Consider the following 19,655-nt stretch of genomic DNA (forward strand, 5'->3'; position numbering starts at 1 on the left):
GGCCTTTCAATTGTCTCTCAGTCTAGTTCTGTAGGCTACACAATCATGGGGAAGACCTCTGACTTGACAGTTGTCCAAAAGACGACCATTGACACCTTGCACAATGAGGGCAAGACACAAAACATCATTGATAAAGAGGCTGGCATTTCACAGAGCTCTGTGTCCAAGCAAATTAGTAGAGAGGCGAAGGGAAGGAAAATATGTGGTAGAAAAAAAGTGTACAAGCAATTGGGATAACTGCACCCCAGAGGATTGTGAAACAAAACCCATTCAAACATGTGGAGGAGATTCACAAAGAGTGGACTGCAGCTGGAGTCAGTGCTTCAAGAACCACCACACACAGACATATGCAAGACATGGGAAAAAGGACTGGACTGCTGCTGAGTGGTCCAAAGCAATTCATGTTTCTTTTGCGTTTCAAGCACTTCATGCTTTTTGCTGCTGACCAACTTTATGGAGATGCAGATTTCATGTTCCAACAGGACTTGGCCCCTGCACACAGTGCCAAAGCTACCAGTACCTGGTTTAAGGAGCATGGTATCCCTGTTCTTAATTCGCCCAGAAACTTGAGCTGACCTTAACCCCATAGAAAATCTATGGGGTATTGTGAAGAGGAAGATGTGATATGCCAGACCCAACAATGCAGAAGAGCTGAAGGCCATTATCAGAGCAACCTGGGCTCTCATAACACCTGAGCAGTGCCACAGACTGATTGACTCCATGCCACGCCACATTGCTGCAGTAATTCAGGCAAAAGGAGCATGCTCACACTTTCCATGTTCATACTTTTCAGTTGGCCAACAGTTAATAAAAAATACTTTTTTGTATTGGTCTATTGGTCTAATACTCTAATTTTCTGATATTAGTTGTCGGTAATAATCATCTAAATGAAATGAAATAAGAAAGAATTTTCAAGTAAAGCAGTTGCCTAAGGAAGTTTTCAGCTGTGCATACACAGAATGACTTCATAAAAATAGTAGAAATTGCTTCTTGAGCTCAGTGACAGAACATACATAAAGTCTAAATCATTTGGCCAAAATAGTCGAGCAGAAAAGAAAGTTGTGTATAAGATAGACTAAAGTTTATAGATCACATAGAAGAGTCAGTAAGTGAAACAGTGTGAGCCAGGCTGTATAATTCTGATAGTAAACATACTGAACAACATATTTTAGAGCTGACATTTCATAATTTTGTGATGTTTTTTGCAAAAACGTTTTGACACTTCTAAGGGCAAAAATACAGAAGCAAAGCATATCTGTTAACCACTAGTGCATTTTGTAACATGTCAGCACTGTCATAACTGTCATTACTCATCCGAGCAATGAGGACAGGGGACAGAGGCACGACACAACAGTCAACCAAAGCCTCACATCTCCTACTTCATCAATCCCCGCCTGTTTGTCCACTTGAAGTTGTCACAGGACAGCATCCTGATACCACTGAGTGGTTCAAGTTCCATATTTTGGTCAACCGTCTCAAGCTGAAAGATGCTCTGCTGATTGCAAACTCGTACAGTAACAGCAGGTATCAATACACCAAGACTGTGACTGCACTCACAGAGCTTTATGGTCAGCCTCATAAAAAATCACTGAAGTGCGGGCTGAGCCACCAGTCAACAGGGACAGCAGAGGGCTCTACCGGTTTGTGCTGAAGGTGAGGGCCCTTGTGGGGATGTTGGACCAGCTGGGGGCGAGGAAATAGGCGAGTTTGTGATGGCGCAAAACTGTGCAGCACAAGATGCATGTGGTTAAAAATCTGTCCACGATGGTCTAGATGGGTGTGTTTACGACTCGGCAGTCGATATCACATGGCCTCAACTTATCGCGGGAGCAAGGCGGGGCAAGGCGGCTGCTGAGCAGCGGCACAGCAGCGCTCTACTGCGGAGCCTAGACCCTGCCTTCATGACGTCAGGACTTTGCCCTAATTGGCTTTTACATCCTTGACGTATGTGAAGGTGTTTGGATGCCTCTTCATATCCGCAAGGGTCCGTGCCTCATGTTTCTTCACATGGTCACGTCTAGACTACGGGAAGTAGAGAGTGTACAACTTCATAGCAGCGTTTGTATCCCCTCCCCTGCTGTCAACGGCAGCTCTCACTGCTGCAAGAGGTCATTTGGAGTTGAACTTGAACGCGCCTAATGACAGAGTTGGAGTAAGGATCACACATGACACACCACATGACCTGAGAGTGCACATCAAAGCGCTTCATCAACTAGGAGGATAATGCTTCATTCCAGTCACTCCAGAGCTCTAGTAGAGAGGCAACCATGAATGCCAGAGGGATAGCCTACTAAGGCGAAACAGGGAGCATCATCATGTCCCACTACAGTTCTGCCCAGAGGAAACTCTAAGCAAGCAGGCCATCCAAACTACCGCTACCCCCACCTCTGACATCAGACAAGCCCAAGAAGGCAAGTTTATGGCTGTCTGCCAAGTCTACGCTAGACTTAACATACAGCGTGTGTGTTGTGGTGGGACAAGACAAGTCAAGTCAAGTCTGTTTATTTATATAGCGCATTTCACATGCACTCAGTGCAATCCAAAGCGCTCCACACATGCGACGTAGGCCTACACAAAGGACAAAAGATGCCGGACGGAGTGACGTAGTCGCCAGCGTACCCGCGACACCAAGACAAAAACAAACAAATTTACAGAACAAATGCACAAGACAAGACAAGACATGTCAGATGGAGTGGCGTAATTGCCAGAGTACCCATCTAACAGTAGACATAAAACAGACATAAAACAAACAATTAATAATAAAATAAATAATTAAAAAAGAAAGAAAGAAAGAAAAGTCAGTGTTATGCTGTAGCTATCTTGCCATTGGAATGAGTTGGACTTACAGCGCCCTCCATAATTATTGGCACTCCTGGTTAAGATGTGTTAAAAGCCTTAAAATAAATTCAATTTTTATTGTAGAAGCATACTCTCACACTGAAAAGAAAAATGTAACCTTCAACTCAAGTGAATTTTAAAGTGGGGAAAAAATCGCTGACTGAGAAATAATTATTATTCATAAAATCACCTGTTCCACAATTATTGGCACCCCTAACTATTCCTAGGAAATAAATGTAATTAATGCATTTCTGTCATTTCTGTCATTTCTAAAGTAGTTTACAAAGTCGATCAGAGTATGTAGGAATATTTAATTAGTCATTCTTAACATCCTGTTTCCCTGGGCTATAAATATGACGTAACACAGAGGCCATTTCTCTTCAACATGGGAAAGACAAAGGAACACACTGTTTAAGTAAGGCAGATGTGTGTCGACCTTCATAAGTAAGGCAATGGCTACAAGAAAATAGCCACTCGCACACCTGCCCATATCTATGGTCAGAGGAATCGTTTAAAAGTTTAAAACAACTGGAACAGTGGTAAACAGGCCTGGAAGAGGACGCAAGTTTATTTTGCCACCACGCACAGTGAGGAGGATGGTAAGAGAAATAAAAAAAATCTCCAAAACTCACTGTTACAGAATTGCATCAAATGGTTACATCTTGGGGTCACAAAGTCTCCAGAACAACCATCAGGCGCTATCTACATGCCAACAAGTTGTTTGGGAGGCATGCACGGAAAAAAGCCTTTCTCACTCAAAATCATAAGCACAAACGTCTGGAGCGGTACTGGGCCTTCAACTGGGACTGTGTGCTTTGGTCAGATGAGACAAAGTTAGAGCTTTTTGGCAACAAACACTCTAAGTGGGTCTGGCGTAACAAAAAGATGAGTATGCAGAACAGCACCTCATGCCCATTGTGAAGTATAGTGGAGGATTGGTGATGCTGTGGGCCTGTTTCTCTTCCAAAGGGCCTGGGAACCATAGGGTGCATGGCATCATGAATGCTTTGAAATACCAGGACATTTTACATCAAAATCTGGTGGCCTCTGCCCGAAAGCTGAAGATGGGTCGTCACTGGGTCTTTCAGCAAGATAATGACCCTAAACATATGGCCAAATCTACACAGAAATGGTTCACCAGACACCGTATCAAGCTTCTACCATGGCCATCTCAGTTCCCAGACCTCAACCCGATTGAAAACCTGTGGGGTGAGCTGAAGAGGAGAGTGCAGAGGAGAGGACCCAGGTCGCTGGATGATTTGGAGATTTTGTGCAAAGAGGAATGGTCGAAGATCCCTCTTTCTGTTTTCTGTAATCTTGTGAAACATTATAGTATAAGTTTATATATAAGTATACATATACATATACATACAGTATAAGTATATGTATATAGTATATACGTTTAGGTGCTGTTTTATTAGCAAAAGGGGGTTGTACAAAGCATTAACATCAGGGGTGCCAATAATTGTGGCACACATGATTTGATGTAAAATAATTATTTCTTAATGTGGGATATTTTTCCTTCTAAATAAATGCACTTGTATTAAAGGTTGGATTTTACGCTTTTTTTCATTGTGGTCCTATATTATTTGGAAAAAAAATGAATTTATTAGAAGCTAAAGGACACATCTTAACCAGGGGTGCCAATAATTATGGAGGGCGCTCCAGTACCCTCCAGAATTATTGGCACCCCTGGTAAAAGTTGACTAAAAATAGGTATAAAAAATAATCTTTGGGTGATTCATTGTACTCCCACAATGAAAACAAGGAGGAAAAATATACCCTGCAAGGCAAGCAAATTTATTCTGAGAAAAAGGAAAATCTCATAAAGAAATAAATATTTTTTAACAAAAACAGCTTGCTCACAATTATTGGCACCCCTGAAACATATTATGCACAACATTTAACAGGAGCATTTTCCTATGTAAATGCAACGTTTTAAAGTAAATCAGAGTGTCTGTGAACTTTCAGAAGTAGTTCATGACGTTCTTTTTCACTATGGTATGAAAATGAAGTCACTCAGAGGCTAAATCCTCTAGTCATTTTTCAACATTGGAGAGACAAGAGAATACACTAAATTGAAATAAAAAGAAATTGTGTTGACATTTGTTAGTAAGAGAATGTCTATGGAAACTAGGTTTTTTGTTGAAAATGCCTATATTTCCAGTTAAAATGATGACTAAAAGGTTCTAATCATCTGGAAATGTGGCAAACATGCTTGGACAAAGACTCATGGCTATTTTGCTCCCACACACAGTATGGAGGATGGTATGATAGGCAAAAAAATCCATAAGAACCACTGTTGAGAGTTACAGACAAAGCTATCATCTTGGGGTCACCAAGTCCCCCCAAAAAATCTTCAAAAGTGACCTCACTGCTAATAGATTATTTAGACAGCATGTCAGGTTAAAGCCAGTAGAGTCATTTAATGAACAATGTAAATGACAGGAGTTACTGAATGGTACCATGACATGTCTGGGAGTGTGGTCTATTGTCAGATGAATATAAAATTATGCTCTTTTGCTAAAAACACTTAAGGTGTCTTTGGCGTACATAGAAGAATGACTATACTAAAAAGAACCCCATGCCTAATCAGAATTATGGTGGAGGGGCTGTGCTATTGTGGGGCTGTTTTAATTCCCAAAGGCCTTGGGAACCTAACTAAGGTGCATGGCATCATGAGCACCAAGAAAAACCTGTACATTTTCAAAGGAAATCAAACAATCTCTGCCAAGGCCCTAAAAGTTGGTCATGATTGGATCATTCATCAGGTCAATGAACCAAAACAAATGCACAGATCAAAACAAATATGGTTTACTGAACACAAAATCAAGCTTCAGACATTGCCATAGCAGTCCCCTGATCTAAACTCCATAGAAAAACAGTGGGATGAGTCAACGAGAAGAATGCACAAGTGTGGACCTAGCAATCTGGACGATCTGGGGAGGTTTTGTAAAGATGAATGGTCTTAAATCCCTTACTTTGTATTCTCAATCTTTATGGGGTGTCAGAGAAGAATAATACATGCTGTTTTATTGACAAATGGAGGTTTAAGAAGGTATTACAAGTAGGGGTGCCAATAATTGTGAGTGACGTGTTTTTGTTAAAAACATTTATTTCTTTATGAGATTTTCCTTTTTCTCAGAATAAATTTGCTTCCCTTGCAGGGTGTATTTTTCCTCATTGTTTTCATTGTGGGAGTACAATAAATCACCTAAAGATTATTTTTTAGACCTATTTTTAGTCAACTTTTACCAAGGGTGCCAATAATTCTGGAGGGTACTGTATGTCTTCAGACCAACCCGGAGGATTTAACATTAGTCCTTGTAGGCTGCAGTCTGGATATCACTGAGGTTGTGCAATCTTGCAGATCAGCAACTCGGTGGACTGTTGACAGCGACAGTTTGTTGCTCCGTGAGACAGCAGTTCTTCAACGTTGCAATAACGTTATGGCTCAATCCAGACTCCTGGCAGTTGTGATGGCTGCGGCAGATCTTTTGCAGAGTATGGTTATTACAGCTGTCCCGACTGCACCGTGAGCTGAATCTAGTCCCAACTTCCGCTTCGTCCGAGAAATCCCCTTGACCGATTGCAGCACCACCACTCATGGATGGATTGGAAGGATGTCGAAGCCCAGCTAGCATAGGACATTGTTCATCCAAGGCATCAGTTTGCTACAGGGCCTTGCTACATATGATATTCCAGTACCGGGTCATTTACCCCACCTCCCCCCAACATTCTAGATCATTTTTATACATCAGATTGTTATGTAGCATAGTGTAGAAGGCGGCTGAGAATGTGAACCGTGGAAAAGTTTAATAGTAGCATAAGGTTGGCTAGATAGCCTATATCTAAATATAACTACTTAATTCCAGCTTGCTCTAAAACAAATAAAAATGCATGCAAATGCGGCAATGAATTATTTGTTTGGATTTAAAGTATGTTTTTACTTAGATTTAAAAGAATATTTCATCAAAACTTAAAGTGTTTTAATTAAGCTTATTGTATTATACTTGGGAAAATATGTATGTTGTATGCGAGTGAGTCAGAGTTCAAAGACAAGTAGGCCTAACCAGAAAAAGGAACACGAAATAGACAACTTGATCGTGGCACGATGTGATAGGTCTAGGCTCGGGTGTGAAGCCCGCAGGACAAGTATAAAAAGGGCCCCTTCACCAAGGCTCTGTGCGCTCTTCTTCCCTTCTCTTGGGTTTTGGACTTTGCAGATCGAGAGCAAGAAGAATTTTGTATTCTGTGTTGTAATCGATATAAGTCAGAACCCTTGGTTAGGGGTTTTAATAAAAGAACAGCCGAGAGTCTTTTTGTGTCTTTTGCCTTCCCTGTGTCAACGAGAACATCAAACTCCTGGCAAGAGGCGCACGCCTACAGAGGGGACCAAGCGAGAAGCTGGTAAGGTGTCTGTTAGAGGGCTTACTTTCTTGACACTGTTTATGGGCAATGGGCAATCCATGGTGTACCTCTTTAAAAATGTACAGTGTACAAATTATTAGAAATCTGATCAAGTCTGTTATAGCCTATGCCATGCACATTATACAGATCCATCCTTGAAAATGTAGGCTATATTAGCCCTTTTCCACTGTGAATAAAATAAACTAGGTCTGTTGTATCTTTCACATTTTACAAAGATCCGTGGGATAAGGGAACCCATTCCCCCGACTGTGTTACACAACCTACTCAAATTCATAGAAAGCAGACATGCATTTATTAGAAGGATTCTTTAAAATCAGGTTTTTATATGACAGTGAAACCATTATAAGATCCTCCTTGCTAAATCTGTGTAACCTGAAACATAAAACATTATAACCTAAGGACTATATATGAGGTTGTATGAGGAAAACGAGAAAGGGGCCACTTTCAAGAGTAAATCTACAAGTTTTGTACACTTTGCTGCATATAAGTTTTTTCTATATCTTTTCTGTATGGGTCAGCTCATTCGAATATCACTCAGCAACCGTAGGGTGAAGAAGTGTCTTAATTTTTCCCAGAGCTTTTGCATTTAATGATGTGAATGTGTCCTGATACTCTGCTGTTGTTTGATCCAATTAGGCAACATGCCCTTCAGAATCCACTGCTATTGGCTTCCACTATTCTCCATGATGGCCTTGGCCTTCATGATCCCCTGCTCCGGTGCCCCTGATGTTAGGGAGAGACTGAAGAAAGAGGAGGCCGAAATGCTGACAGGGGGCAGAGAGGAACTGAGTGGAGATGAGCAGAAGCTGGACACACGCCTGCACACTTTGAAGGAAAATGAGATGAAATGCCCTCCATTCCTTCCTTCCATGCATTTTTTCAAGGCACGCTCACACATTCAGAAAAGTGCTGTCTTTAAAGTCTTAAAGGAAATGCCCAAAGGTACAGTAGGCCTATATATACCATTGTATCTACCATCTCCCAGATCATGCATAGTTAATGTCCATATATTAATATAGCTATGTTGCCTAGTGGCCTACTCTAAAGCCTATAAGGTAAGCTTATCTTTTTGTTTTTCCTTCTCATTATCTGTTTTATTATTGTACATTCCACCTACTCAATATCACTGTAAATGGAGTGCCATAACAAGCTGCAGGAGTGTTGTGTTATAAAGAGTTTAACACATTCATTGCTCAAGCGGTGGCCATGATGGTTGTCTGATAAGGAGAGAACCGCCACTCTCAAAATACATTCAGATGGTAGGCTACTGCAACGAGAGGGCGATCGTGAGTACGTGGAGAATGAATGGAGGTGAATGGAGTTGTTAACCTGACTCTCGCCAGATCCTGTAGTTCGCTGTCTGCTTCACACAAGGATCTGGGACTTCTCGATAGGAGATGTATTTATGAAGGCGGATCCTTGTAAAACATCCTTGCATGTGATTTGATAAACCACTTGCCTGTTATCTTGAATGACGTGCTAGGCTTCTTCAAGCTCTTTCAAGACCAACCCGGTCGGAAGAAGAGTAAAAACATCCTTGCCACCAATAATGTCTTCAAAACCATTCTCTGTTAATCTTTTAAAGAATGAATACTCAATAGATTCGACAAAACGGTTGAAATAGCAGAATCAATGTCAGCACAAGACTCCTCGCTGCGTGCCGCCATTGTTGTTTGAATCAAACACTCGCTTCTCCTGATTGGTTCATCATTCTTTGCTCCCTGGAAGGAGTTTGGATTGCCCTCGAGTCCAGACCCTTGTGTGGAGCTCAGCGAAACGCCTCTGGTGGAGCATGGCGGAACTAGGGTCTGACGAGAGTCAGGCTATGGAGTTGTAGCCTACTCCTAAAATCCACTTTTCCCTGGATATATTTTTTTGTGTAGAAATCGGAATATTGCTTGTGAAAGGGGGGTCAAAGAAAATACACACAGCTGTCACTTGATTGTTCTAAAAAGCCTTTCAAACGTGTCAATGATGTCAATCATTAGCAGAATGCTAGTGTGTTATGGGCAACAACGACCCAGCCTGTAAGAAACCAAAGGGCCATAAGTAGGCTACTTGTTCATTCAACTTTCAACCTTAAATCCATATTGAGCATGCAGAAACTATAATCGACAGATTGCAGGTAAAATGCCCTAAATGGGCTCTGATATAGACCTCTGAAGTTCGCCTACAAAAACCCTACCATCTTTGCCCAAATAAGGACATCTGGCATCTTGAGATTTTTTCTACGGGAAAATAACATGGGGATCTTGATTCATCATGCACCTGTTAAACTCTGGGACGAAGAAATGGTAATGCAGATGTTTTGCTCTACACAATTTTGTGCTCTGCCTTCGAGTGGATACTATGATCTCAGAGCTAACTTACAATACAATCTTGCTATAGTTTGTTCGGGTGATTCAGGTGATGGAAGTAAGAGTTGGCTAAGTTCGGAGTTCCAAATGTCCGGTTAGTTAGGCTGTTCAGATATATGGCCCAACTGCTTGACATCCGCTGAACATGCGGACTTACAGTTACAGTATGTCTGAAAGCAGCTTATGAAGCCGAGTGATGGGAATTCTGTCCAAAGTCACACCCCTCCTTCTCTGTTAAATTGCTACTGGACAGTAGCCTACGTCACACACATATCAGAAGCATATCACCTGAAGGAGTGGAAGACATGGAAGCTATTGGTGGGGCAGAAGACACAATTGGAGGGGCATTGTCCGCCCTTCACAATACCCCATAGAACATATATGGAGTATTGTGAAGAGGAAGATGCAATATGCCAGACCCAACAATGCAGAAGAGCTGAGGGCCACTATCAGAGCAACCTGGGCTCTCTTAACATGTGTTAACAGACTGATCGACTCAATGCCATGCCGCAGTGCTGCAGTAATTTAGGCGAAAGGTGCCCCAACTATTGTGTGCTGTATGCGTATACTTTTCATGTTCATACTTTTCAGTTGGCCAGCATTTCTAAAAAAACTTTTTTTGTATTGGTCTTAAGTAATATTCTAATTTTCTGATATAGCCTACTGAACTTATGATTTTTATTAGTTGTTAGTGATAATAATCATCAAAATCAAAATGAATGAACATTTGAAATATATCAGTCTATGTGTATTGTGTAATGACTGAATATAATATGCAAGCTTCACTTTTTGAATGGAATTACTGAAATAATTAACTTTTTCATTATCTTCTATTTTTAAGACCAGCACCTGTACTGTCAATATATTTGTGATCATGTCACATCACTGCATTTGTGTTTGTGGTAGGCTACCAGTAAAGTGTATTTAAACATCTATCTCACATCCTTAAATTTGTGTTGCAGACAGAGCCTTACATTTGAAAGTGTACTTACTGTAACATAATGAGCTGAGACTGGGTTGTGGGCTGTTGTTTACCAGGTGCAGCTCTCCATCTACACAGCAGTGCAATGGTCAGCTCTGAGTGGCTGGTGGAAGTCACCAAAAGGCCCAAATGCTACATGTGCCTCACATCAACATCAGCGCAATTCAAGTTCTCAGAAAAACAGCCTGTCAAAGACAGGATATGTAACAATGACTGGCAACTGTTAGAGACCCTGAGAGCTGGCATGGACAACAATGAAAAGGCCAAGTTTGACAAGAGGTTGTGAGATACAGTAAAGAATAAAATGAATGAGTATGGATGGATGATCAATGCATCCTTGAATGAAGGAATTCATTAATAAAATGAAAACAATAAATAAATGAATTACTGTACATATTTTGATGACTTAACCTTTCCATTGTGGAGACTTTTTCATGTTTGATGTTTTGTTGTTCTCTAGACTGATGCAGTATATCTCCCTGTTTAATGAGAACCCTGAGTCTGCATACCCAAGTGACAATGACGCGTGGGATAAGTTAAAAAGTGGTTTCAAGGCAATCTCCGGACTGGTCGACTTTGCACCTGTGTTTGAAGAATATCTTTTAGAAAGCCTGAAAGAATTCTATGCAGACAAAGTTATATATATGGAAATCAGGAGTGCTTTGCCAAAGGCATGAATTATGATTGTTAATTCATAATTATAATTTACAACAGGAGTGTAAACATAGTTCCTTTGGCATATTAAGTCAAACACCAATGCAATTTAACTTGATTTGCAGACTTATAACCTTGATGGCACAAAAAATGACAAAGAATGGACCCTAAGAGCCTTTCAGAAAGTGAGTGAAGACTTTTCAAAGAAACATCCTGACTTCTTAGGTATACGGATCATACTATCTACAGACAGGTAAGCAGTGCTTCATTTGTAAAGTGGGAAGTAGCCTACCGTAACACGGGGGGATGGGGGTGGGTTGCGGAAAACCAGTGTTGGAGGTAGCCTAATGGAACGCGTTAATTAATCTTAATTAACACGTTAAAGTCCCGGCCCTAATATTCGGGCCGGGACTTTAACATGTTAAATAAGATTAATTAATTCCCGGCCCTAATATATATATATATATATATATATATATATATATAGCCTATATACTGTATATAGTGTGCGGAGATACACTTTATAATTATATTTGACTTTATTTCATGTGTTGTATTTCATGTGTGACCCTTGATCTTTTGTGTTCATTGGTATACATCCCCGTGGTATAAATGTTAGAGCGCCACTCTAGGGCGCGCCCTTGTGAAAAGACAGAGCGAGAGGTCTTAATGAGTTTCAGTTTCAGTGCCTGCGCTGCTGCTGTGTGGTACCTGGCTAGTAATAAAAAGAGGAATATCCAAAGATTCCCAAGCTAGCAGCTTAGCTAACAAGGCGCTGTACAGTATAGATATTGAACTGATATTGGCAGCGTTGCCCTTTATTACCTGGAAGGATGACCTAAGGAAGAAACTATTACATTTTGGGAGTGATCCGTATTACCGTCTGGATTCAAGAGGCGGCTATGTTTTTTGCTTGGTGGCCTAATGGCATGGTATGGCCACGTGGTGGTGATCTGAATAGTTTGGGTTCAAATGTATGACACCCAAGTAAGAAGTAGGCTAGAGAAAGTGGAGCGAGAGAGAGCATGAGTCAGCGAAAGCGACTAGCAACTAGCAAAAAACATGCAGGGACAACGTAGCCTATTCACCATCCCACCACCGGGACCGTTCGACCGTTCTTAGAACTAAGCTTGTAGCCGGTGGCCCGCATGGATAAAAAGATTCAAATGCTTCCGAATAGCTTCAGGTTTGATAGAAAATGAAGGCGAATATCAGGTGAATTCTCTCATTTACAATTTGCTGAACTGTTCAAAAAGTGTGCTGGATTAGAATTGGGGGAGGACTGTGTCTGTAAGGAATAGAGTTATGTGTGTGTTCAATGTTGGCATGTAACGGTTTGACTGACTTGATGCAGTATTATGTGATTGATTCTCTACAGGTTTCGGGACAAGATCCAGAGTGTTGTCAATAATGCTGTTAAACTAAAACAAAACTACCCAGACCTAATTGTAGGGTTTGACTTGGTCAATTCATATTTAAAGTGCATTCTTTATGCTGCTGTGTTCTCCATATTCATATTTCCAAACCCAAACCATGATGATCTCAACAGGTGGGGAGGGAGGATACTGGGAAGACTCTCCTGGACTACAACAGTGTGCTGTCTGCCCATTCTGCTAAGGATCTACCCTACTATTTCCATGCGGGAGAGACCAGTGAGTTGAGGTTTCTGAATACAACACCATTTTTTATGATGGTGCCACATATATTTTATGCTGGTACCACCACTTGACACATGCCACCAAAGATTCATTCGAGTATGTATGCTACTATAATGTGTATGTGTGTGTGTGTGTGTTTGCGAAGACTGGCAGGGCACGAAAGTGGATGACAACTTGTTAGATGCCCAGCTGTTAAATACTCGTCGACTCGGGCATGGTTATGCACTGCCTCACCATCCTGTGGTCAAAAGTCAGTTGAGAAAAAAAGGCGTGGCTGTGGAAGTATGTCCGATATCCAACCAGGTAAAGAGGTATTAAAAGAGGAGTTATTTTAAGAAATGTATTAATTTTGATTTTATCACAATTATAAATTTTCGTCACAATTAATGACAGGTCCTGAGGCTGGTCTCAGATTTACGTAATCACCCTGCTGCAGTTCTTATGGCTGAGGGTTACCCAATGGTCATAAGTTCTGATGATCCCACCCTGTTTGGGAACCCTGGACTCTCCTATGACTTCTATGAAGCCTTTGTTGGAATTGGAGGGATGAGCGCTAACTTGGGCACCCTGAAAGAACTTGCAAAGAATTCAATAACGTAAGCACTTCATAGTTTAACTGTGAACTCTATTTTTTTAAATTAAAGAATGCAACTTAAAACTAATTTAATATTCCTGTTTGTTTGGCAGGTACAGCGCTCTGCCAGAGGAAAGAAAGGAAGAGTTGATGGCGAAGTGGCAGAGAATGTGGGACAAATTTGTTTCTGATCACTGTAATATACCACCTGAACAGATGCTGTGCTGAATTTTTTCAGAAAACATTTCGATGGCACCCAGCAGTTCTTTTACACTTTCTTTGCACAGTTGTGCTTTATTATACCTGTCCCTCTCTCTTCTTCTCTGGGTTTCCTTTTCATATGGTTTGCAAAACAGCACCCACTTTTTTTTTCAAAATAAAGCATCCAAAATTATACTTTAATGTGAATTAATTTCTTGAGTGAAATGTACAGTAAAGTTGACTAAAAAGAGGAATATAAAATCATCTTTTGGAAATTGGGTCATAAGTATTTGCACCCCTATGTTAAATGTGCCTATTAGCCTGTTTGATGCTCATTGAGCCCAATGCAAATCAAACGAGCTAATAGGCTAACCAAAAAAAAAGTTAAAAAAAAATAGAAAAAAACACCATGTCAATCTATGGAGAACGGTACAGTACTGTATGTGATGATGTGGGTCTACTTTAATTCCAAAGGCCAAGGAAAACTTATCCAGATGCACAGTATCCTGGATCCATGAAATAAAAAAAATATAAAAATAAATCTGCCTGCCTCTATGGGAATTTAACATACTGTAGGGGTGCAAATACTTATGCCTCCTGTATTTTTAGGAAGAGCATTTATTTATTGATGATACATACTTCATTCGAAAAGAAAATTGGTGTCCTTAAAGGTTGGATTTTTACTCATGTTTTTGATTAAGGCATTAAGATCAATTTCCAAAAGATGATTTTATATTCATCTTTTTAGTCAACTTTAGCATGGGTTCAAATACTTACTCTCTCTACTGTATGTCTTCAACATCACCATTTCAAATGAAAAATAAGTCATCAGTGCATCATCAGCAACAACTTTTTAAAAACTATAAATACAGACAGTAACTGTAAATGAAATACTACACAAAAAGTAGGGGTCACTGGTGAATTCATGGCTGAACCCTGATGTTGGAGGTCATATTGTTCCTGAAATTTAAAGTATTTTGTTGTTACAGTAATACGTTGAATTGCAATGTCCTTACTATTTTCACTCCAAGGATTCAAGTCAAAAGCTGCTCTTTCCACTAACTCTTTTCAGCTCTGGTGTAAAAGAACAGCTTCAAGCCAGAGGCGATTGTGACTAAGCCCAATTCAAACTCGGCATACCCCCCATGCTCTTGTTTAGTCAAGAGATTATGAGATTGTAAATTGTGTTTGTGAATTGTGTTTATGTACTCTGCAAAATCATGTGTCTTTGCAACCGGAGTAGACAGGATAGCAGTTGTCTAAATATGTTGAAATATACTCTTCAGGATTTCAAAATTCTTTGACCACATTTGTGATCCTCCAGTGCTGATCACTGCATTCCTGCATGACAAGTTCATCATCCTTTACCTCCAAACATCTCTTTGTCTCTCTGTTCTGTACTCCTGTATGGTTAAGAAAACATGTCCAAAACCAAATATATGTTGCATTTTATTCATGGATGTCTCATGTATTCCACTCGAAACTAATACAGTTAGTAAAATGTTGGAAAATGTTCAGGTTGATTGAGAGTCCTGTTTGAAGTTCCAGTGCATATTAATGTCTGTTTCTTTGGCCTTCTTTCATTCACATAGTTTTGGCAATTTTCCCTAGCCTGGGTCCACTAAACAGTGGTTGGTTTGGTCCTTCTTGGACTGGATTCCTTCAGTGTATATCTTGCCGCTTGAGTGATGGTAACAAGCCTGCAACAAGATTTATGTGAAATGGTGTTTGTAGGCCTATCTTTATTTCCATGTATTGTAACATACAGTATATGCTGAGCTGGCACATACCTGAGAGGTATAATAATGACATTGGTATAAGATGGAGGTGTATCCTAGATCCACACATGCAACTGTTCATGTTATTATGCAACTGACATCAGAGACAAAAGTGGTTTCACCTTCACAGTCTCTTTTCAAAATAATAGTTTATATTTTATGTATATTATACTCTAACTGTATGATTGTATTTTTATACAGTCTAACATTTTGCAAAATCTATGAATCTCTGTGCAAAAATCTAACTTTCAGTGTAAGAAATGTAACATACTGTACAAATAATACTGTACATACATGGAGTACTTACATTACTATAGCTGAGAATGTTGAATGGCTGTTATAGACATTGTCAAGGTAGTGGAAAGGTTTGCCCTGCAGTTCCTCCCTCAACTTTTTTCTTTCAGACACATCACCAATACAGCATGCTATGGTTCTACAGTACAGTATGAAATATACAGGGTGCAGCAAAACACTAACCATATGCTTATCAACCATGTCAATTAAATTCAATTTTAATCAATTCATTTTACAATTTAAAAATATTCCATTTGGTATATTTACAAAATTAATATTAACATTGTATTTGGTCATTCACAACACGGTATTTCTCCCGTCCTCCTGTATTGTTTTTTTTCACCTGTAGAGGGAGCATCCAGACAATGTTGACATTTTGCTAGTCCCCCAGCCACACCTCAGGCATGCAGAGAGTGTTTCTCTGCATCACATATTTCAGCGCTGCATGGCATGTAAGGAATGTAGTGCCGTCATCATGGTGGGGGCAACAATCACTCGAGGCCAATGGAAGAACATGTGTTGAAAATCAGACTCTCTCATTGCTGGCAAGCAGAGGTGGAAAAGTTCAGCTTCAGAAAGTAAGTCCTACCACATACTGTATCTGTGTCAACCATTCATTTAGACCATGCTGATTCTAATTAGCACAACTCTTCAGCTAGGTAGAACAGCTAATTAAGTATATAAGTAATTAGTGAGATGCCCTGTGTTAAGTGCAGAGGTAGAACCAATGGTTGGATTTTTACTTTCTGAAGCTGTGGACTTTTCCACCTCTGCTGTCAAGTGTTGCCTATAGACAGTAAGATGTTTGCCCCCCATCAATATGGCGGCCGCATTCATGTTTGCCACCAAGAACAATAGAACTCGACGGACGATGGTCCTCTCTCAAATGCATCCTCCCTTCCTTCCTCGGCCCTTGTTCCCACTGATCTAGATAGCGAATGATGGGGCGGCATCAACGACGATAACGATTTTTCATTATATATTCTCATATCATTTGAAGTGATGATTTTGTCTCCCAGAGTAGCCTACCACAACCCGTATCACAGTTTGAGAACCACATAGGCTATGCAAAGATTTCAGCGATCAGTGACATCTAGTCAAGTCAACTAGAAGTCTACTAGCCTACCTTCTGAAGGTATGTCAATCGTCAGATCTTACTTGAAACCTGTCGTTTACAGTTATTTTCGTGGCTGTAACTGTGGCTGAAAACTGAAACACTGTAAATATTACACAAAATAAAATCTATTAGAGTATAAAAATTAAAATGTACTAAAAATAAAATGTAGGCCTATTACAAAAGTGTATAACAGACACTGCACCTTTTAAGGCCTGCAGACGGAGTGTCAAACAGGTGCGCCAGTGATTCCATACTAGTTTAGTTAGAAAACAGATGGTTTCTGTTTGGTTACCATAGCTAAAACAATGGAGATTGGACTGATTGAATGACATCTGTGTTATTTGTTCTGCAAAAGGGTAGGGAAATGTGTCAATCCAATGAGAAATATCTAACATAATTTGCAAGAGGTGTCTTCTGCTCTGCTGAGACAGTGATGATGAAAACCGAGTGGACCCCAGATTCTTTAAGCAGGTCAAAGCAATCAAGAAAAACTGTAAACTGAAAGTATCAGCACCAACACCTTGACCACGACACTGAGCAGAATCTAAACTGCACCCCCCCCCCCCCCCCCCCCCCCGCTCTCTCTGATAAGATGTTGACAACTTTCACACGCACATACATCCTGCACATTCAAAAATAAATCACGCTTGGCAATTTGTTGTTTGTCCATCTCCTACTCTATCCCCTACTGCAATTTTTATGTAAATGTGTGTGCATGTGTGCGCTTGCTTTTGTGTCTGTGTGCTTCTCTGTCTGTGAGTTTTCGCTTGTGAGTGTGTGTGTGGTGGGGGTAGCGGGATGTGTGTGTGTGTCTGCTTGCTTGCATTTGTGTATGTGTGTGTGTGTATGTGTGAGTGATAGAGTGTGTGTGTGTGTTTATCAAGTTCTACAAGTTCAAGTTCAAGTTTATTATCACATACTCATAAATAAGTATGTATCAGCATTGAAATTCCTTGTGCTCAAGTGTCCATTCAACTTCAATAATACATTTAAACAATTTAATTAATTTACAAATTAATTTTAATTTGGAGATGGAAACAAATTGACAAGTGTGATTCATTTTTGTGGAGAAAATCTGCAGAACTGAGCGGCAGTCATGTTTTGTACCGCTTTGCGGTACATCTACTTATATCAAGAAACGATCTTCTACTGAGACATGAGAAGGTCGAGAACTAAAACAAAATGCAGCAGAACTAATCCAGTGCAGCTATGCATGTTCATGCAGTACAATCTTCCTCACAGAAGGGATGAAGTGTACTGTATGCTACACCCTGTCAAAACAAATAGAAATGGTCAGGACACAGGAATGGTTGAGAAATGTCAGTATCTGGGCACTATGATTGACGGCAAGCTGAGCTTTGATGGAAACACTAGGCCTAGTATAAGAAAGGTCAGCAGTGTCTTGCCAAGTTTAACGGTGCTGATACATGACAGGAAAGCGAACCTCTGTCATTTTTTACCATCATCAAACAGCGATCTCTGTTTCTTGAGCTCACTGAGTACTGGCAACATGAAAAAAAAAAACATTCTATTTTATCTCGATCTACGGGCTAATGTTTTGAGGCTTAGAGTCATTGTAAAGAATGTTTGCAACAACTTTTGCCGACCTATTCGTAGCTACATGATTTCAATGAGTTCCAGATTAGACATGCTTAAACCTGAGAAACCTAGCACTTTTCACTATTCATAGTGAAAAGTGCTATATAGTGTAATGTGTATTATCACTGACTGTGTTTTAAATCATATCTGAAGTGGTATGTTACACAGTTTATTATGCTAATGTTTAAACAGAGTGATGTAGAGTTGAATTTTAGTGATTTTGAACGTAGGCTACTGTATTAATAAAGCCAAGTACAGCTATTAATTAGATATTCTACATTGCTGTATGCAGATTATTTTTGTGTACATATTCTGCCATTGTTGAGAGCGAGAGAGATATTTTACGGCGAGCCAATGATTCAACGATTCAGTGATTCCGGATTGTGACTGTAACCAGTGGCCATCGACCCACCAAGCCGGTGGACTACGCTTTGGAATACATCATACAGATAACATTCATGAGATCTCCAACTTTATTTCACATTGCCTGGGTAATGATTTAAAACTAGGCCATTTTATTCAACAATTCTATTTTTTGAGTTAAACAAACCACAGAAACTGACAGAGCTGAACACTGACCTAATTGACTGGACTGATTATTATTTTAAACTGACTGACTGCTTTGGGGAAATTTCTTTTTTCTTTTCTACTGTATGTGCGATTCACCTTGTGGAATGTAAAATATAGGTTATTGCTATATCCAAGTTATGTTATTTACACCCACAGGCACACACACACACACACACACACACACACACACACACACACACACAAACACACACGCATATACATACATACAGGTACGCACACACACACACACACACACACACACACACACACACACACACACACACACACACACACACACACACACACACACACACACACACACAGTAGACAGGCAGACATACGCACGCACACAGGTAGCTGCAGACATACGCACGCACACAGGTAGCTGCACACACACACACACACACACAAACACATACACGCACGCACAAACATACCCACTTGCATGCATGCATTGCACACACGTAAAAACACACACACAGACACATACAGTAAAACACACACACAAATGCAGGCAAGCAGACACACACACACACACACACACACACACACACACACACACACACACACACACACACACACACACACACACACACACACAC

The 19,655-nt window shown here is 40.3% G+C and overlaps 1 protein-coding gene across 1 annotated transcript; it reads left to right on the forward strand.

The window, feature by feature from the left end:
• Nucleotides 1–356: 356 nt before the first annotated feature.
• Nucleotides 357–13,822, forward strand: LOC134072346 (adenosine deaminase 2-A-like). The gene is made up of 12 exons (XM_062528979.1): nucleotides 357–537; nucleotides 1,413–1,640; nucleotides 7,192–7,248; nucleotides 7,906–8,211; nucleotides 10,665–10,890; nucleotides 11,069–11,279; nucleotides 11,388–11,515; nucleotides 12,641–12,725; nucleotides 12,812–12,914; nucleotides 13,066–13,223; nucleotides 13,314–13,516; nucleotides 13,608–13,822. The coding sequence occupies exons 1-12, from the start codon at nucleotides 357–359 to the stop codon at nucleotides 13,720–13,722; spliced, it is 2,001 nt and encodes a 666-aa protein (XP_062384963.1). The 3' UTR covers nucleotides 13,723–13,822.
• The last annotated feature ends 5,833 nt before the right edge of the window (nucleotides 13,823–19,655 follow it).

This window comes from Sardina pilchardus, chromosome 24 (assembly GCF_963854185.1).
Source record: "Sardina pilchardus chromosome 24, fSarPil1.1, whole genome shotgun sequence".
In the NCBI taxonomy this organism is placed as follows: Eukaryota; Metazoa; Chordata; class Actinopteri; order Clupeiformes; family Clupeidae; genus Sardina; species Sardina pilchardus.